This window comes from Cavia porcellus, unplaced genomic scaffold, assembly GCF_034190915.1.
Source record: "Cavia porcellus strain 051 isolate PalLab524CR breed Dunkin Hartley unplaced genomic scaffold, mCavPor4.1 scaffold_14, whole genome shotgun sequence".
NCBI lineage: Eukaryota > Metazoa > Chordata > Mammalia > Rodentia > Caviidae > Cavia > Cavia porcellus.
The window spans coordinates 34,744,642-34,765,867 of NW_026947497.1; the positions used below are offsets into that span (position 1 = coordinate 34,744,642).

The 21,226-nt window shown below is 48.9% G+C and overlaps 1 protein-coding gene across 2 annotated transcripts in view; it reads right to left on the reverse strand.

Moving 5' to 3' along the window:
* Nucleotides 1-2,524: 2,524 nt before the first annotated feature.
* Maml3 (mastermind like transcriptional coactivator 3) overlaps nt 2,525-21,226 on the reverse strand; it is a 396,447-nt gene continuing 377,745 nt past the window's right edge. Inside the window, exons 3-5 of one of the 2 annotated variants that reach the window (XM_063260794.1) lie at nt 16,053-16,292; nt 12,143-12,224; nt 2,525-5,859 (exon numbers count right to left, since the gene is read on the reverse strand). In XM_063260794.1, coding sequence (XP_063116864.1) covers nt 4,859-5,859; nt 12,143-12,224; nt 16,053-16,292 — 1,323 coding nt within the window. In that variant the 3' untranslated portion in view covers nt 2,525-4,858. Of the gene's footprint in view, nt 5,860-12,142; nt 12,228-16,052; nt 16,293-21,226 lie in introns of both variants that reach the window. The other variant, XM_013160390.2, reaches the window with a different exon arrangement.

The following is a 21,226-nucleotide window of genomic DNA, read 5'->3' on the forward strand; positions in this document are numbered from 1 at the left end:
CGGAATAGAGAATTTTTCTCTGTCAATGGAGTCTAAAGAAGCATAACAGCCAAAGGGTAGCATGAGATCTTTGATCAAATCTGGGTTAGAAAAACCAAGCTCCAGAGCACGTGTGTGAGACACAGGAGCGTTTGCATAGTGAGGGAGAGAGACGTGGCTGTTAGGGAATTCATGCTGATCATGACGTTGTGGCCAGGGAAGAGAATGCTGAAATTCTTAAAAGCTGCAAAGCCGAGGCACTGAGGGTGAAGTGGTCAGCTACACACAGCTCCGAAACAGATCTGTATGTGAAACATTCGTGGAAAGCATTAACAGTGACAAAACTCAGTTGGTAAGTGTATAGATATTCTTTCTACTGTCCTGAGGGCTTGAAAATGTGCATTAGTAAAAAGTTAAAAAGTGTAAAAAAAGTTGAACATTGTAGAAGTTATGACTTTTGATCAAGCTGTGGGTAGCACCCACATTTCTTGTGCTGTACACTGGAGGTTTGACTGGGGGTGGCATCGGAGCCACAATGGCTGTTACTCCCGGCCTCTCTCTGAAGTTCTGGATGTGGGCAGGGACACTGGGCCTCCGGTGTGTGGAAGCTTCGGTAGTTTCCTCCTTGTGGGAAATGAGACCCCGGGACCTGTGGTAGCGCATCCATAGGACATCAGTATGGGAATCTTACGTCCTTAGAATACAACAAAGAAGAGAACAGAGAAGATTGAAAAGAAAACAACCTAAAGAAAATGAGGCTGCATGTGATGGTACGTGTTTGTGACATGGCTCAAGACTCTCAAGGTTCAGGGTTCTGGGAGGCTGAGGGAGGAGGATGGCAAGTTCCAGCCTAGTCTGGGTGACTTAGTGAAAGTCTACCTCAAAATAAACAAGAAAAGGGCTAGGGATGTAGCTCAGTGCAAAGGTCCTGGGGTTAATCCTCAGCAACAAACAAAAATACTGCTCATGCACTGGGAGTGGTGGTGCACCCCTATAATTCCAGCACTTGGGAGGCAGAGGCAGGAGGATTGCTGTGAGTTCAAGGCCAGTTTAGTTTACACAGTGAGTACAAGGGCAGTCTAGTGAGACCCTGTCTCAAAACAACAAAACAAAACCAAACCCCAAAAGCACTGCTTATGCAAATAGCAAGGAGATAACCCTGTCCTCAGAAGTTTCCCACCCTACTTACTAGCATTAGCAGTCAGTAGGATTTGACTACAGTCATTAATAAGCAATAATACGAGTTCATTTGCATCCACCCCCTTTGCTCGATGCAGTCCTCATGTCTGAGATTACAGCTATGAAATCACTTTAGAGGGAAAGCCATCCACTCATCCTCTGTGTTTTAAAGTCAGGATTAGGAAGAGCAATCCGCTGTTCTCAGAGCTTCTCATTTTTACCCCACTGGTCGGCTCCCCGCGCCTTCCCTCCACCCCGAATCAGTTCATTCCTCTACTCATGTTTTCTAGTAAAGTCTTGAGCCCACGTCATAAGGACCAAGCTCACTGTCACACCGCATTCTCCACGGTATCTCTGCCACACTGACTGGACCCTCTGCTCGCCATGGGCCGGGCTCTTGGTTGGTGTGTATTAAAACAGCATCCTTTGGGATCCAGTTTTGATGACAGCTTTATTCTGAGGTCTGTTTCCCAGCTTAACCCAGACAGTGCTGAGGTTTGCTGTCGTACCAAGCTTTGCCAAGTCTGACGGGGGTCTGCGCGCAGGTCTCCGGGAAGCAGAGGCGTAGGTTCGCCGGTAGGTGACGGGCTCCAGCGGAAGCAAAGGAAAAGCAGCATAGAAGCAAGACTGAGGAGGGGAAGGAACTAAGCCAGGTCCCAGCCTCGGTCTGACCTGATGGCAGTCTGGAGCACGCATCCTGTCTTGGTTTATCCAGAAGGTAAGCCAGGCTCTCACCAGCCTGCACCAGCGGAGGGGCGTAGGCTTGCGAGCACTTTCCACTCTGGGGGTGGCTGCAGGCAAAGCTGGGCCAGCTGTGGCTCTGACAATGTAGGGTGGCCTGGGAGACGTGAAGGCCCCTGAGGGAGTGGGGTGTTACTGACCTCTGCATTCCAGCCTCCATCTTGACCTTCTCCCCACAAAAGTTTTGACTCATCTATTTTCTGAGTCTCTGGATAAGCCAGGGGGAAACTGACTTGCTGTGGTTCTGAAGTCTGAATGGATCTCAGTGTGCCCCTTGCAGAGTGGACTCAGCCACACCTTTCCGAGTGCTCAGCAAATTTAGAGAGTTTCAGTTTGAGAGGCTGAGGCAGGAGGATCTTTGCGAGTTCAAGACCAGCCTGGGCTACAAAGTGAGCTCAAGGCCAGCCCAAACTGTGTAGTGAGATCCTGGAGACACCATCTTAAAAAGACCGAAAAAAAAAAAAAAAAAAAGGTTGGGAATGATTGTTCTCTATTGCTACATGTTTAAATAATGACATGACAGTTTTGAGAAAAGAATCATGGTATCATGGTTAATCAGTTAGATGCCAGGAAGAATATTATCTGCTTAATGAATTCTGGAGACTAAAATGAAGCATACTTTGGATTAATTCAGATAATGATCTTTTATTTTTTTTCTTTAAAAGTGGTATGTCAACATCACTTCATTTCTACATTTCAGAGTTCTGTACATTTCTTAAAAGGAAATAAGCAATGCTCAATGTACAAAGTCCAAACAGAAAACTAGAAAAATCTGAATAAAATGGAGGAAATTGCCATAGGTCATACAGTACAAATCAGTAATTAGATGTTGTCTGAAGTGCAATACCACGGCTGCAATGATGAGTTAAGGAATGAAATAAAAATACTCTATTTTAAACAAACAGTATATATATATTTATATGTATATTTTTTACAGATAGTAGACCCAGTGATATCTGCAGTATTGTAAAAACTTATGTACAAATAACTTTTTTTTAGACATTACATATACATCAGCACCGTAGTAAAAACAAAACAAAACAACTTCATTAAAATCTACCTCTGTATGAGTTGGTCCCCGTACTGAGCTCTTGGAGGCAGCGTTGAAAAGATAGCGGAACCCCTCTCTCCATCAGCCACCTCCAGTTTCTCACCCTTGCTTACAGATTCATTTCCTTTACAGGAAAAGGTAATCATCCTGTATTCTGTGTTTTCTTCTTCACTTTTTGGTTTCATCTGTTTCCCTGGTGCGATCCCTCCCAGTATAAAGCCTTCACGGTCCCCCTACCACCACTCTCCGGAGAGGGCACAGGGCCCATCAGCCCAGCGCCTCTGGCCTCACTCCCTGCCCATATTGGGCAGGTCTAGAACCCAGGGCTTATGGAGAGCAGGTCAAAGGTGATGCTTGCCTGGTTACCTCCTCTCCACAGCCTCCTGCTTGCAGCTTTCCATGGTCCTGAGTTGCACGGGGTGCAGTGGCCCAGCCCCCCCAGCTCAGGTCTTCTGGGAACTGTGTGTGCATACACAGAGCCAGCATGTAGGACACGGAGGGGTGGGGACAGGAGGAAAACACACGCCACTCACACTCAGGTCAGTAGTTGTGTCACAGCCTCCACAGTGGGACCATGGGAGGGGAGGCAGACACCAGCGGACCAGTCTGTGACAGTGGAAGTTGCTGATTCCTTGTGACAGATTTCCCCCAGGGCAGATGTGAGCGATTTACAAAGAGATCAACTGTACAGAACTTCTGAAGTGGATTACTTTGCCCTTAGGAAAGAAACCAAGTCTTCCCTGTGATCGCCCCAATTTGAATGGCAGCGCTATTGATTTTTCTGTTCAGCCATCTCTGGGATTTTATATTTGTCTTTCTGGTGATAGAGATGACGAACAAGGCCAATTTCAGAGCAAGCACCCCTGGGGTTTTCCCAAAGGAACCCAACCTGCTGCCCTCCAGGCCTTCCTTCTCGGGGAGACGCTAACCCCAGTGCAGCCTGCTCAGTTCTGGGAGAGACACCGTTCATCACTGCATATGTCAGAGGATGAAAGCTCCAGCGTGGCCTCTGCATGCCAGGCACTGGCTCAGTTCTTCCACCGGTGCTCACTCTGCCCAAAGCTGTACTTCTTGCAGTGTCTGGAAGGAGAGGAGGCAGGGGCAGGTGGGACAGGGGAGGGCGGCGCTGGTGGCGAACACAGAAGGCGGCAGAGGTCTCTCTACTCCTGCAGCTGTCAGAGGCAGATGAGAACCACCTGGAAATATCTCGCTGTCCTGGGACCCCAGGGGGCTCTTGCTGAGGGCTGTTGCCAGGACTGGGCCTCCTCAAGCTCAGCTGGCTGTCCTCAGGTGGCCAGCAGCAACACCTGACAATGCCCTAGGGCCACCATCGCGGGGAGCCCAGCCTGCAGGATCCTTGGTTGTCTCTCTGGGACCAGCTTGCTGCTCCTCCAATACTAAGCAAGTCTGGAAGCAGAAACCTTTTTGTACTCAGCTTCAGTGCCTTTCTGACCTGTGCATGTGGCCTGGGCCACCGCCCAGCAGCCTCTCTGAGGGTCTCCTTGGCTGAGGCTCTGTGTTTCCTGTCTCCAAATCTGCAGTCCCTGGACCTGGGCCAGGAGGGCCGGCATCCCTGTGGCTGGAGCAGCTCTTGCTGGGCCAGGCAATCATAAGGACCACTGAGCAGAGGGACTTCGGTTGCTGGCGTCTTCCTATCTGACCCTCGGGTGTCCCCCTCTTGCAGCAGGGGTCTGCAGGACGTCTCATCTTGATTGCTGTGTGAAAATCAGGTGCAGGGAGGCTCTGCAGGGCTGATTGACACCTGGATCTTCCCCTGCCAGCCAGGTGCAGTTTTGCTCAGTTTACGTGGATCAAAAAAACAAAAAACGAGGATGGGTCAACATCCTGTTTCTTTTTCACGGGTTAAGCTTGCACCACTCGAGCTGTGGTTCTCGGGACCCCTTTGGACTAGGGGTTACCGAACAATTCATCAAGTTCCTGCATCCACTCATCTCCTGGGCCACCTTTGATGATGGAGTCCACGAGGTCCGCACTGTCTGGTAGCCCTGGGAAGGAAGTGCCCGCGCCCTCACCACTATAATTGTACGACAAGTCCTGAGTGGGGTTCCGCTCATAGGGTTGGCCCTGGCTGCTTGAGGCAAAGCTGCCACTGGGCATCTGCTGCTGTGCCGGGGACTGGCTGAAGGCTGGCATACCAGGGACTCCCTGGTTCAGGCCAGACATGACCATTGGCCTCGCCTGGCTGGTGCCTTGCTGCCCTGGAAGTGGTGGCATCATCTGCCGACCCATGGCAGCTGGGTTGAGGGTTCGCACTGCACCAGTGTTAGTGTCCACCACTGACTGGCTCAGTCCCTGCGGGAAGTGCTGCTTGGTCAGTCTTGGCTGGCCAGCTTGGAGCGGGTAGCTGGTGCCATTGTTAAATGGTCCCAAGTCTCCACTAGTCCTCCCGGGCATCCCCTGCAAGCTCCTCTGTTGCCAACTTTGCGCTCCTTGCTGGACAGTTCCCATGATGCTTTGAAGCCTTGGTGGGGCCTGGGGCCTAGGCAGGGCCTGGCCCACTGGTCCTTTCATCTGCTGGTGCTGCTGGGTAAGGGTGGGGTTCACCAGCATGCTCTGACCAAAGCCACTCACCATCCCAACCCCTTGGCCAGAGGCAGGCTGCCTCGGTCCCTGGGCCTGGCCATGGGTGATGCTCATGCCACTTTGGTTTGGGTGCTGTAACATCTGGGTCACCCCTGTGCTCATGCTGTACATTCCTGGCTGGCTGGTGGGTGTGCTGCTGTAAGGGGCCAGGCCCATCTCAGACTGGGCCGCGGCTGTGGCCATCGTTCCTGGGTTCTGGGAGGGTCCCATTCCCATCATGCCCGCATTCTGTGCCATCAGCCGCGAAGTCCGCATGCTCTGCAGGGCTGCCTGGCTTCTCACGGCTGCGATGTCCTGGGGTGAACCTACAGGGAAAGAAAGGGCACACCTCACTCACTCTTCTCCACAGGCTACACGCTGTGACACGTTGTGGAAACTTTGCTGGGAACGACAACATCTCTGTTGTCAGAACAGAAAAGATCTGTTCTGAGGACACCATTTTAACCAAAACAACTATTATTTTTCTGATTATAACATGTTGATCCTACAAAATTTATAAAGTATTAAAAAGCACACAGACAAAATTAAAGTCACCAAGTCACTACTGTTCAGAGATGACCACTGTTAACTCTTTTCTTTGTAAAGTGTGATTAAAAAATACAATGAATGTTAAATTCTTTAAAAGTTATTACAGTAAGACACATTGCCATTCATTCCCTCTGTGGAGGGCCACCAGGATTCTCTCCTTGCAAGAAGAGCTCTTGTCTTCACATTTTGGCTAAACCTGGTCCTAATTTTGGGTACTGATGTGTACAGAGCTGGGTAGGAGGACACTACTCTCTCAGTTGGTTCTAATGGGTCCAGCCGAGGTGCTAGTGTGCAGCCTTTAAAGAAATATGAGAGGTCAGTGATGCCCCGCCTGTTGTCTCCAACCAGGGTGTGAGCTCAGGACGTCTCAGGGCAGGAAGGTCAGACATCCAAGTGAAGCACCTACCCCAAAGCACAAGATATTTCCTCCAACCATGTTATGCAGATTACTCTTTCTATCTACCTCGGTCTCTCTCTCTCTTTGCATATTGCAGAGGTGCTATTGTGCCCAGCACTGTGCTCAGGTATTTCCTGCCATTCTCTTGGTCACTCCCCTCTTCAGGAATAAATAAAAGCCAGGTTCAGCCGTGGGTGGAGGCCTTTGTTCTGGGTTAGCCATCGTTTTAACTGGACTTAGGACCCTCAGCTCCCGGTGCTACAGATGTGTATTTATCTCTTTATTCTTGCCCTGGGTAGCACTGGAAGTGGCAGATTGAAACTCCCTATAGGAATTCCAGTCACTTTTTCCTGGGATTACAAATGTGGACTCCTCCTGACCGCAGTGAGGCCAGGGCAGGCTCTCTGTACCCCTCAAAATACCCATTGTCCAAACACATTTACCTCATCATTCTTGCCACTTTCTGAAGCAGTCCAGAAGTCTGCTTTTGGGAGTGTCTTTAGTTGAGCTGCTGTGGCTGCCTCTACGTCCTGCACCATTGCCTTTCGTGGTTTACCTCCTACTTTGGGGAACACCCAGAAGCCACACAGCGGCATGAAGGAGGTAAATGAGAACTCCTAGGGGCCGTTACCCCTAGGAGTCTGGCTTTTTGTTGGATGGTTCTCAGCACAGCAGTCAATGTAGTTTTTTTTTTTTTTAATTTTTTTTATTTTATAGGGGAGAGACCCCCTGACCCTCCGGGGTCTGGCAATCTCTCCCAGTCAATGTATTTTTGATCAGAGTTTGTAAAGACACTCATGAAGAGGACTTTGGGAATGGCTTCAGGAAACAGTCAGAGCAATGGGATTCATGTCTGAAGCAACACTGATGATTTTGAGAGAAAATGACGGCAATGTTGCTTTTACTGTAATAACTTCTGAAATTTAAGCACACCATAATTTTTTCGTCATTTTGTTTGGTCTTTTTGAGAAAGGGTTTTGCTTTGCAGCTCAAGCCAGTCTTGGACTCACTTTATAGCCCAGGGTGGCCTTCACTCACAGTGATCCTCTTGCCTCAGCCTCCCGAGGGCTGGGATTCCTGGGTGTATGCCACCATGCCTGGCAGCACACCATATTTTTGATCAGCTCTTGGCTATATAAACAGACACACAAAAATTCGGATCACACTGTACATGTTTCTGCAGTTGACTTCATTTCATATACCCCAGTATTATTTTTATTCAGGCGTCAGAGGCAAATTATTCCTCACTCTTTTGGATATGAGGCCATCAGCCCATTTTCTTTAGTGTGAGGGATGGGGAGGGTTGAAGGACCATCTGATCACCCTGCATATCCTATTAGTGAGGCGGAAAGATGGCTCGGCAGAGAGTATTATGAATGGAAACCATTAGACTGATTTCCCTTAAGACTCGAGTAAGATTTAAGAGGTGAAAGGTCGTCTTCTGTCTAGAAGCTGTTTTGACAGATGGGACATTTTTTAGATCCACTTCTTATATTTCTGCATGCTCTAGATTCTCTGAATCATAACACTTCAGTGCCAGCAATCAGCTTCGTGGCTAGGAAAAGAACTCGTCCCGTGAACCCCTAAGTCCTGCAGCTGAGTCCCCCTTCAAAGGTGGCCACGACCCTTCACTTTTCCCTGCAGATCGCTAACATGGTGTCAGTGATGATGTTGAAAAGTTGGCCAGAGTTACGACACCAAACCAGGTCACTTCCATGAGGCATCTGAGTGAGTATTTCTTTACAGGGGGGCAGGACATGTCCAAGCCAGACAAAAGAACAGAAGCGGCACCCGTAGAACAATGGCTGGTGTTGGAAGGGCTTGGAGGAGCCTCAAAATGGGATTTTCTATGTCCCTGCTAAGGATTAAGTTTACAAGGAAAAGAAAAATAGTTTTCTTCCCTCTGGAGATTTAAAAAAGATGTCGCATGGGTGCCAATCGATAGAAGCAACTTTCATAACCCCCAGAACCGGGACGAAAACTGGAGAAATTTAACCTGGTCACCCCTGGCACGCTGGCAGGTAGCTCCAGTGTGTTTTTGTCTTCCTGATTGGGATTATTGATTTCTGAGCAGCAGATATGTCTCCTTATTTTCTTCCTTTCTTTAAGAAAGAAAATTATGGAATTTTGATTATGACTTAAATTTTGGTGACTTGGGATCAATATCACACTGCATTGAAAAATGAACCAGTGACTGTAGGCAAATCTGAAAGATCTTCAGCAGATCGTTAGAAATACCCATTTTGGGGTTTAAGCTTCATTATATCGAAGTGATTTTCTTAAAATTCAAAAGTTCTTGGTTAAGTACTGGATGGTAGTGTATCTTTCAACTTATAAGCTAGTTACGACGTTTTGTGACCTTAACCACTACATTTGTATTGACCGCACAGCCAATGGGAATGAACTATAGTGAAGGAGTTATTGGGTTGTTTATAACAAGTATTTAAGGGAAAAACATTGCTGACTCAGAGATTGACTCAATAGAGGCAAATGATGCAAACAGGTGGGTGGGCTAATGGAAACAGGTGAAAGGACTTTCATAACTTGGACATTTTTGCTGTGTTTATAAGGGGTATGCCGAAGTACCATATATGTCTGGACTGATTTTGTGAATGAGAAGTAGGTGCTTTTTTTCAGAGGGCAGAGATGTTACAACAGGCAGTGAACATTTATCAAAGCCAGTCATTATTTTTGACTGCACTATCTAGATGCAATTTCTATTTTTAAAGAAAGCATTTAAAAATCAGCAATAAGTACAATATTTCCTAAGTGAAATAAAAAAGCCTTTTACTAACCAAGTTTTATGCCTTCAGTTAATTTTAAATACACAAAGGGAAAAAATTCAAAAGCATCCAAAGAATACAATGCCTGATTACTCCATATGTTAAACAGACTACTTTTTCTTTCTTTCTTTCTTTTGGGTCTAAAACAGATATTATTATGAAATACTATGTTCACATTAATTTTCTTGTCTGTCTGGCAACATTATAATGTCAAAGAAAATCTTCTGCAATCAAACAGGGATGATCATACACAGGATTTTACCCCTAAAAAGGTTTATGTCCTATTCTCACACATAAGAGGGCTTTGCTTGAGTAATAGGCATTTCCCCAGAGGCCTGTAGCACTACCTATAGGCATAAACCTCAAGGAGCAAAAGGTGGCCAGTAAGATTTTAGAAACCTGTGGTATATAAAAACCCTCACACAGGCTACTCCTGACACAGCACCTTGCAGGACAATATCTGTTATCCATCAATTTGCTATCTCCCCAGATATATCATATCATATACCCAGGCTATCAGTAAAATACTGGACATAGCAAAATAGTTGTACCTCAAACCAGTCAGCTCTGGGACCAGAAACTGTCACCTTGAGTGTTTTAATCATGACAGGCCTAAAGTTCTAGGCTGATTACCTATGGTTTGGGGTTGCTGACAAGTTCAAGGAATAGAAGTTTTAAACTGAGCCTAACATATTCAGAAGAGCTCATCTAACCACATGTCTACATGCTGTAGTATAGAGGCATTGTTAAATTTTAGTAGGTTCTTTTATGCCAAAAGTAATGAGTTATGAACTTTGAACCCCAAGGGACACTGTGTTGGGTTTATCAGATCTTATTCTTTTAACTGGTTTATAATATAAAGCATGGATTCTCAAAGTATGGTCCTCTAGCCAGTGGGATGGCAGCTCTTGGGGATTTGTGACGGATGCAGTCCTCGGGTTCCAAGCCAGACCCACTAAATTCTGGGACTGGGGTCTGGGTGGCTGTGTTTTCACAAGCTCTCCTGGTGATTTTGATGCAAACTTTTAAGAACAAAAAAAAGGAGGACTCTGGACCTGTTACAAAAACAAAAAAAACAAGTAATAAAACCCAAAATGACACGTGTCACAGCCAAGCATGGTGGTGCATGCCTGTTAATCCCACTCTGGAGGCTGAGGCAAGAGGACTGCAAGGCTGAGCCCAGCCCAGGCAGCCCAGCAGCTTAGGGAAACTCCTTCTCAAAATGAAGGGTAAAAAAAGGTTGTATATATGTAGTGCCTGAGTTTAATCCCCAAGACTGCAAAAAATGCCAAACCAAACCAAAAAACAGAACAAAACCAAACACCCCAAAACACACAAAACGAAACAAAACCCAAACCCAAACAAACCAAACAAAATCAAGCCAAAATAAAATGGCATGTGTCGCAAGGACTCTCTCCTATTCTTCTCCACCTATCACAATGTAAGGAGCAAAATGCTTCAAAGAATACTGGCACTGATTCTGTGCACCGGACACCTGTAGACAGTCCCGTTCCTTTTTGTCATTGCCATGTCAGGTCCGAAGGGAATGTAAGGCGATGCTAGTGGCTCAGGAACAGAAGGGACTGGAAAGTCTGCAAGCCCAGTACCTTCACATGTGTCCCTGTTAGCAAACACCAGTGGCAAAGCCTCCACCCAGTGCATCACCCAGGATGTGTGCGTGTGGATTTATAATAGAAATGAGTTTCTATCACGCTTGGGTAATTTCTATTGTATTCCATTTTTAAAATGTTGATTGTGATCCACTATGTGTTTTCATAACCTTGTGTGTTACAACCCAGAGACTGAAAAATGTTACCCTAAATCAACAATTGTTTCGCCCAGGCTGTGAATAAAGACCAGGAGGGTGACGCTTGTGAAATGCTGTCAGAGTTTGTATACATTTACCTCTGTGCATATTTTTGTGTAAGACGCTTCATAGCATCCAGAAGATTCTCAGAGGGCTAAGTAACATTGAGAAACAAGGACATATTGATCTAGGGCACCCAAACAGGCAGAAGGTGGGAAATAGGATTTCTGCTGCTAGGTGAGCTCTGTGGGCCCCTGGAAACTCCTGGGGTTAGGGATGGACAGGGCTCTCTCTTTAGGAGACAAAAGGGTTTGGCACTGCAATGGGCCTTCTACATTTACAAGTGTGGCTGGCCTGGAGCAGTGAGCTCACTGCTACTGGGCTCATGATTTGGAATTTCTACAGGCGGACCAGCATCAGAGTGGTGCAGTTACCCTAATGCCCCATCTGTCTTCTGTATTAACAGACACTGTGGTTGGAAGCCAGATTCTTCCATGTCAGCCAGCTCACCTGCTAGGATCAGTGACAAAGACAGCAACTGATTTTTACCTTTATGGTCACCAAGTTGACCTTCTAGACATAAACAAGGCTGATACTGAACCAACAGGCACCAGTATGTTCCAGTTGCTGTTAAACTACTGGAACACTTTGCACCACTGGGTAAGGACAGCTAAACAGCTAACCTGTCCCTCCCATGACTAACTCAGCCACCCCGGACCTCATAGGAACTCTCTCAGATGCAGTAACCTAAATGCATAAGAAGGGGCTTCCAGAAGCTAGTTTTTTTATTTTTATTTTTTTGAGATGGGATCACTTCGCAGTCCAGACTGCCTTGAACTTACTAGGTAACCCTGACCGGCTTCATGCTGCGATCCGCCAGCCTCAGCCTCCTGAGTGCTGGGATTACAAACATACGCCACCATGCCTGGTTTCTTACCTTACTAGTAGTTAAATATTTTGGGCACTACCTTGACACAAATGTAGAATGTAAGACAATGTCACTGGTGACAGATTCACTTGCACTTTGCAACTGGGAGGTGTAAAATGGAAGAAGAGGTGCCCAATAGCCTCACCTTGAAACTGATTGACCTGCTGCACAGGGTATGGATTCCGCTGCTGCTGGAGGTGCTGCCGGGGGAGATGAGACTGCTGCAGCTGCTGGAAGAACAGAGGACAGCGGAGGGGGTGAGACAGGGAGCGAGCATGCAGTCAAACACCCTGGAGGTTCCGAAGCAGGCAGGGCATTTTTCAAAATCAAAACTTTGTACTGAGGAATGCCCCTTACGCGCACAGGCGTAAGAATCCAGGTGGATGGATTTTCACAAAATGAACACACTCTAGTCAATCAACACCCCAGATCCAGAAACAGACCATGTCAGGGAGCCCCGGGGGCCCCTTTTAGCTCCTCTCCCATAGCCCGGGGGGTGCTGTCACCCCCACTTTTAACACCAGAGATCAGCTTCTGTGCTTTACAGAAACAGATGCAGAGGATGGCGCTGTAGCGTGTGGCTTCTCAGCTCACCACTACCCAGGAGCGCTCTCTCCTGCGAACACACCGCAGCCTATCTGTTCTACCGGGGCTGGTTGTTAAGGGGCTTCTAGTTGTTATGGCCACCACTGCTATGCACATCCTGCAATGATTTTGGGAGAACATCCGCCTGCATTTCCGGTGTATGATTTGCTGGCACCTGGGGGGTGCACCCACACTGGGCTGCTCTGGCTGGGACTCCAACATCAGCCCGCACACCTCCCTGAGCACCAAGGGGACAACAGGAGCTTCTAAAGAATCTAAACAGATGTGTTAGGCATAGGAAGATGGGATGCTCAGGGACTGTGAAAGAAGGATAATCTTATTCCCATGAAGCCACACTGCCTGGAAAATACATCTCTTCAGGTAAAATATTCAGCATTTACTGCTTGGAGGAAACCACGTGGGACCCCACGGACACCCGTGTTTCAGTCTTTCTTCGCCCTCTCTTGGGGATGGTGCATTGTGAGCACTGCTGCTAACACATGGGCCAGGCTGTTGCGACCATTACCACGCTGTATGTGCAGAGGGAAAGGACGTAAGAGGGAAAGAGCAGAGAAAGAGGTTTTAGTTCTGTGCTGTGGTCAAGTAGCTGTACGACCTTCAACCTCCTCCCTACAGCTGCTGACTATTCACTAAGCACCTTTCATTCACAAGGGCTGTAAAGAACATACAAGGTCCCTGCTCTTCAGAGTGCTGGTTATAAAAATAACACGCTGACCACTTCTGCCCACATGCATTTGCTTCTGTTTATTTCTTTCATGCTTGCTCCTGGGCAGCTCTATAATTTCCTGTCCTTTTCTCCCTGTGAGACCAGCCAGCGTGCCGGCATCCAAGGGGGAACAGCAGCAGCAGCAGCAGCAACAACAGCCACAGAATGGGCTGCTCTGCGGACGCCAGTCTGTGCGTCCACTACAGGATCATGCAGAAAAGTGCGAAACCAATCAACATATAGACCATGAGAGTGTAGACCAGAAACCATGGGAATCATTCAGGCAGCAGTATCAAGTCATCAGTGAGAGGAAGCCGAGCGTTTGGAAGCTTCTTTCAGATTATGTGAGACCGAAACCATCCAACTTACAAGGAGCAGTCTGGTGGGCTAGGCAGGCCTGAACTCAGGAGACCACTTTCCTACTGTATCTGCCTCTCTCCAGCTGTGAGGTCTCAAATGCACCCCAAGAGCTTCCTGCCTGGTTTCCTTATTTGCAAAATGATAGGACTTTATGATCGCCAGCACTTCAGATCTCAAAGTCTAAGTTCCAGCGACCCTTTGTGAATGGGTGAGCCGTGACGTGCTCCCTGCTCTCAGCGGACAAGGCATTAAATGTTAATTTACAGCCGCTTTCAACCTGCCCCGCTCCAATTCTCAGGTCTGCAGAGAATCGACTTAAAGTTCTCAGGGTTATACATGATGCCAATTCCTTCTGTTTCCCCTCATCTGTCCTTTCGGGAAACATGAATGTTCCCAGTATACAGTTTGCAAGACTGAAAATGCTGGACATTTTCAATGCCACAGAGTCTGAGGAAATCAGTACACTGAGGATGTGGCAATCAATACTCATTTTCAAAACAAAAAGTGGAGAGCTTACCACTTGGAGAGCCCAGGGATAGCCTGCGTTAATAAGCACTGTGTCCAGGCCTGGCACCTGGGCCTGCAGCTGTTCTGCAATGCTCCCTGAACCCAGGGTCGTGACCGCCCCCATATGCCCATGTGCAGGGCAGACAGCTGCACGGAGCTGTGCATACACACACTGTCTCGTGTGGTCTTTTCTGCGGTTACACAAGGGAAAGTATCCGAATCTAGCCTGGTGGATGGAGAGAGGTAAATAGTTTGTTTGAAATCACACTGCAAGCAAAAGAACAGATGGATTTTCACCTGGTGTAAAGTGATGCCTACATGGTCTCTAATCCTTGCAACACACAACTGCTGAGAAATTAGGCTCCAGCTGGAGTATAACCTTTCCGTGGAGCCTCTAGCTCCTGCTCCTCGATGCTGAGGGGCCTCCCATTCTTTTGCCTGTGGAGCTCTGAACATGATTTCCCTGCATCTCTTCCCACACTCTGCCCCTCCTCCCTCCTTCCCAAGCCCTGTCTGGTCTGGGCCCTCTGGGACAGCACCCCTGGGCTGGCGAAAGTGAATTCTGCCAGAAGGCATCGCTCACAACAGGCACACCTGAAACTCCCTGGACCTGGCTGAGGAGAGGATTTACAAAGTGCCTCATCCCTCCGCAACTCCATTTATCACTGCCGGAGAGATATTGGCATGATTCCTCGTCACACACCTTCTGCAGGGCGAGTGGGACAGAGGTTTGTTTGTACAGTCACTGCCAGGCAGCAGACTGACCTTGGTAAAAGGGAAGATAATTACACAGTTGTTCAGGAACAAAAGCAAAGACAGGGAACAAACGTCAACTGTGCTCGACGGCACAGCCTTTCTCCTGGGGAGGTGACTTGTGTTACTTTGAACTGCTGTCCATGTTTAGTAGGGACCTCAACAAGCCTCCCATGTCACAGTGTCATATATTCATGTGTGTGCCTGTGTTTGTGTGTGGTGGATTCCCAGTAAATTTCTCAAATTCTGACCCTGTGAGGAACATTCTAGAACGATCACCACGGCTGAGGTGTCAGGCGCTGAGCCTCCTAGGACAATCTCCTATACGGAGTCTGCTGTCTGAGATGCCCTGTGCAGGTCCACAAGGGGCCTTCAGAGATCTCTGGTGCACACCCTCAGGCCTGTCCCCGGGATAATTCTAAATCAGGCTTGGGCAACTCTGAAAAGGAAACAAATCAAAACCTACTGGAGTAGTCTTCAGGGAAGGCTTCCTTTCAAAACTGTGGAAATTATGCGGCAGGGTTGAGGCAAGGGTGCCTAAGGTAAAGGTGTATTTGTGTTGGGCCTTTCTTTAACTCACAGACTTCCCGAGCTGTTTCAAAAGCTGTCAGGAGAGCTTTTCTTGTGTCTGTGCCCTCTTAGTGACCCCGGTTCAGATTGCCAGGTGGTTCTGCAGGCCCTATTGTTCTGCTATTGTTCATGTCCAACTCATCAAATTCTCCTCAGTCCGTCTTCCTGTCACTTTCTTCCAGAGAACTCTGTGTTTTTGCTTTATGTGAGAAATATTAGGGCTTCTAAAGAATGTAAACAGCCTCTGCTCACGTAGATTACACAGATCCTTGTCTCAGAAATCAGGAGGAAAGGAGCAAGGCTTGCATTGAAGAACTGTCTATTGCAAACGACCTCAAATTGATGGCGCAAGCCTGTCTTTACGAACAAACTCGCTCATTATTGGAAAAAGCTGAACTAATTGAAAAGATTGAGATTCCACAGGTTCTTGTAGGATCCTGGGAAGTGCTGACCTGTGAACTTCTCCACGGAGGATGGGGACTATGGGGCACCGTCACAGACTGCAGGGGCCATGCGGGGCCTCCTGGATCACACCTCAAGGGCTAGATCTTACCTGCTCAGCCAGGATCTGCTGCTGCTGCTGCCGCTGCTCCCGCAGGAACTGCTGCTTCTGCTGCTCCATCAGCTGGGCCCGTTGGTCCATGAGCATCTGCTTCATGAGGGCCGCTTGTGGCTGGCTGCCCAGGAAGCTGGGGCCTGCGGGGCTGGCTCCAGAGACCATGCTGCCCGAGCCCGGGGCCACGGAAGGCTGCATGGGGCCTGTGGTTCTTGGGAGCCCGACCGGATGCTGCTCCTGGCAGGACAAGAAGAGATAGAGATGCAGTGATTCCGAGAGGATGCTCACTGCCTCGCAGGGAAGGGCAGAGCGAAGGTCCTGGTTATGGACCCCAGGGTTTCCAAAGGGTACCCATTATCTTTCTGTGAAAACAACCTTGTCATCCTCAGACCTGCCTCACTCCAGTGGAACTGGACAGGTCGCAGGGGACAGCAACAGAGCACAGCTCTGGGCAATCTGAGACCAGGCTATTTCAGACGGGACTAGTGAATGTCATCTGCTGACATCCTGAGTTCCTCAAAGGAAAGGAATGAACCTGAGTAGGGCTCAGCTGCAGTATGGGAGGTGACGTCCCACCCTGGCCTGATAATCCTCCTGCATTGCGGTCTGCCTGGCTGAAATGGACATCTTCAGAGCAAGCAGGAGAGTCAGGCGGAAGACTGCTGGAATTCAGTAGACAGCAGGTCTGCTACATTAACTACGATCTTTGAGAGCCTCGATACGCATTTATCAGGCCCACCGCCAGCATGCTGAGCTAGGTCCCCAGCCCTTTTTATCTTTTTGAGACAGTGTCTTGTTAAGTTTCTCAGGCTGGGTTTGAACTTGTGATCCTCCCGCCTCAGCCTCCCAACAGTACTGGAATTACATGTGGGCACCTCCATGCTCAGGTGCTGATGACTACTTTTAAGGATTGCTCCTGGGGGAATCTGTTGGTGAAGTTGTAGAGACCTAAGCCCCCACAGCCCAGGGACAGCTTGGGGAATGCACAAGTTAGTGTGTGTGTGTGTGTGTGTGTGTGCTCAGAACATTAGGGATGAACAGTTCCAGGAACGGTGTGTGCGCGTAAGATTCGGGTCCAGACATTGCACAGCCAGCAATGTCAAGTACTGCCTGAATGTTCCACAGAAATACTCATTCCCTAATTAACCAGGGTTTCAAGCCAGTGCTATGCATGCAGAGGATGTGACTTTGGAGGCATATACACATCAAAAGGCACCTGTCCAGCCATACGGTGAGGTACAACACGAGACCTGATAAGAAATGATTTTGAGTAGCTCTGTGGTTATTTTTAAAACTATAACCTGAACTGGATCTGAGTACTAGCCCCCTTTTTGCTTGGGTATGTTTTCCAGTTATAGATACTGGTGAACCTGTCGACCACTGACTGCTTCACAAAGCACAGAGTTGATGCCCACGGGTCACTGCCTGTCCTGGAGCACAGCGCTGGGTGTGAGCCCTGCAGCCTGGGCGCTGAGCTTCGTAGGAACCACGGATGCTTCCCTTCCACCCATGAATCCCCACCTGCTCTGCATCTTTGATGCAATCCCATCCCCACACCAAGCAAAACAGAATAAACAAAACACCTGAACCACAACACAACACAACACAACACAACACAACACAACACACTTTTTCCTCTTCGGGCTCCGGAAAAACAGCTCAGTTATGTAGCAGTCCAGATCACACAGCTAGTAAACAGACGACCGTAACTACAGGATAAGAATGCTGATTTTGATTCTAAATTGAGTATTCCTTTTACTCGCTTTGCCCTTTCCTAGATGAGGGGCCCGTGGCCCGAGAGGGGCACCTAAGCATGATCTGTAGTGCAAACATCTAGTGTGTCTCTTATATAGGTAATACGTTCTATCTTGCGTTCAGTACCAGTGCTGGTGCTGAAGTTAATAAAAGTTTTTGTCTGTCCTTTTTTCTGTAGTTAGAATAGGAAATATTTTTAATGTTAACAAAAAGATCTTATATTTAAAAAGCCAGGAAGTTTGATGCTACCGAAAAATTCACTTTATGTCCAACCCCTTTCCAAATTAAAATAATTTTTGGAATACATATTTATTTTTATTTTAAACAGAGTAAGACAATAATAAGATAAAACAAACAAACAGTGTTAAGACAACAGGAAATCTATCACAGTTACTATATTGCATACTGTTGTCCTCTAAGTAGTTGTTCAGAGGTGGGGGCTTAGCTGCCTTCCTGGTAATCCTCTCCATACTTGCTACCTGTTTTTTTTCCCATGGGATCAAGTTGTTTCTTGCCACTTTTAGAGACAAATGGCTGGTCAATCTAACACTTTAACAAATGCATTCACCCTGCAGCTTAGAGAACCAATGTGCAAGAATACAGATACATATTCAGTGTTTTGGGGTATATGTTAGTATACTTAATGTTTTCCAGCCTTGGAGCAGAGAGGTAGAGAGAAGATGAGACCTGAGGGAGGTAAAGTTTTCTGCAGCTTGAGTTTTGGAGATGGCTGAACTGGCTGGCCTTGTTTCTTTTTGTGTACTTTGAGATATGGTCCTTCTGGCCCTCCGTAATGGCCTTCTAGAGCAGGCCAGGCTACTGAGGAATGGAGGAAGTGTGGGTGTTTGCTTTCCTAGCCTGCTCTCCACCCTGGAAATGGAGTGGCGAATCAAATGAGGATGTTAAGCCACTTTTTGCCCCGGTGGGGGAAAAATGTTCCAAAAAGGATGAGGCAGCCGTTCCTTCCAAGTGATTGCAGTATTCCACATAGTTTCCCAAGGATTCCTTCCCAGAAGTTTGCCTTTGGGCTTCTTACCAAAGGCCACAAGGCTCCCCCAGGAGGAAGGATCTGCGTGCCCTGGCCCAGGATGGCCTACTAAACGCAGTCCCTGTAAGATCTGCACCCAGCTGCACCTCATAGCAGGCGAGGGCACCTCCTGCCCACCCCAAGTTGCATCCCCAGTGGTGAACACCCCCAAAGTGACCTGCCTTACTCATTAAGTGGTCCTTAATGCCATATGCTACCCCACTGCTAAGCTCCGGTCTCAGAGAGCTTAATGAGAAAGAGTCTGTGAAATTTCAGGATTTCAAGCCATTGCTCTTGCAGTCGAGGACACACACTGTGTGATGCAATTAGGGAAAACCATGCTGCACTTTAGTCATGCAACATGCAATGCCTTGCAGCCAAATATTGCGGTATTTTTAGTTTTAATTACTGGCTTGTTCTCTGCTTGTGCCCAGCAACCTCCCTTGCTTTTTAACCAAAATCTCAATGCGTTCTCTTCCTCTCCAATCTAATTGGCTCTACAGATCTTCATCACTCTCCAATCCCACAGTCTCCCGTAAAATTAAGGGAGAAACAAGCCATCAAAAGCCAGGAACCTTCCCCTCTAGGGACAGAGCCTCACAATTTTCTAAAGGCTGGAGGGAGGCGGGAGGTATAAGAAACACCTTTACCACCCCGAAAAAGGCAGCTTTGGACTTAAAAAAAAAAAAAAAAAAAAAAAAAAAAACCAAAAAAAACTAAACCAAACAACCAGTGGTAGTAAAAGTATCTCTCAGACATGGCCTGTGGTTTATACATGTGTGCGCAGGTTAAGTTGCTTTCTCTAAAGTGTTTTCAAGAACATGCTCAGCGTTTGGCTGAGCAGGGCCGGGCTTGCTGCCGGCGAACCAAAGGCTGCGGTTCCGCGAAGGGATGGTCCCAAAAGACCGCCGGCGGGGCTGGGCCTAGGGTGACAGCTGCGGTGCCCAGGGTGGCAGCCCTTTTTCCAAGCACACCCCGCCGGGGCCGGAGGAGCAGCTGCTGTTCTCGCGGGGGCCCAGCAGATGGCGCCGTCGGCCCGGGGCTCCGCCAAGCCCGCGCCCCGCCCGGTGCAGATGGCTTAATCAGGCCGGGGCCCCGCCCCGCGCGTCCGGGGCGGACGTGGAGCCCGGCAGCCAAGTGTTCCCGCGTACAGCAGGTAGCCTGGCAACTGCGCGCCTAATGCCGAGCAGATGGCGTTCGCACGGCGTGATGGACATCACACGCGACAGCCTGAGACAATCCAGGAATTCCCTGGTGACTCGAGGCCCTCTTTCCACAAAACCGGCTCTCTCCAGCGCCGCGCCGCTGCGGGGCTCTCGTCCATCCCCTCCCGCCCGCGAGCCGGTTTCTTATTACCGACTTCGCGGGCAGCCCGAGGGGGGCCAGGCGGCGGGAGGGGACGGCGGGAAGCGGAAGGGCCGGAGCGGCAGCTTCGGCGGCGGTGGGCGGGGGGCCGCGGCGACCGCAGAGGAGCGCGGGGCAGCGCAGGGGCGCCCGGCCGCGAGGGGTCCGCTCCCGGCCCCGCCTGGCCCCGCCGCTTCGGCTCGGGCTTTGCAACCACGTGCTCCCCCTGCAGTCTAAATGAAATTTAGGGTTTTTGTTAAAAAGTCCCCCGGGGCGTAATTTAGCCTCTCGACTCGAGCCTATCTGCTTACAAGTCCTTGGGGGACTCCGGCTGGGCAGACTGGAGTGGGGCCCGTGCATCCCCGCAGGCCCGAGAGAAGCGGGGCGGCGCTAACAAAGGAGCGGGCGCGGCGGGAGGGCGGGCGCCCCGGACCCCTGAGTCCTCGGCCGGTGCGCTCCTCCACGCGCCACGCGCCAGTACCAGGAGAAGGGGTGCGGGGGGGGGCACGTGGACAGAGACAGGACTGGTTCGTGGTGGGGAAGAGTAGGAACAGATCAGTGCAGAAAACAAAAAGGATGGCCCAGAAATCCAGTCTGTGCCACACGCACTTGCACACACACACTGAGCTGGGTCAAGTCATTTCTAAAGAAATCAATCCTTGGGTCGTGGAATTTCGACTAAATTCCACAAGGCTTCTCTGTCCAGCTCTCTCACCAGTAGCTGGAGGTTTTCTCCTATGTGGGTGGAGTGCAAGCTCTAAATTGCAGAAGGCGAATCCGGCAGTCATGGTAGCTAACATCGCACTTACTGGGCAAGAGTTTGGCAGTTTCCGGCCTGGCATGGTGGCACAGGCCTGTAATCTCAGCACTGGGGAGGCTGAGGCAGGACGATCGATGGGAGTTTGAGGCCAGCCTGAACCACACAATGAAACCCTGCTTGAAAAAACACCAAAAGAAAAAAAAAAAAGTTTGGCAGTTTGTGGCTAGGAAGCAGTGCAGGGCTGCTGCCACCCTTGCAGTGGGGCTGGTGAAGAACCCTGGATCT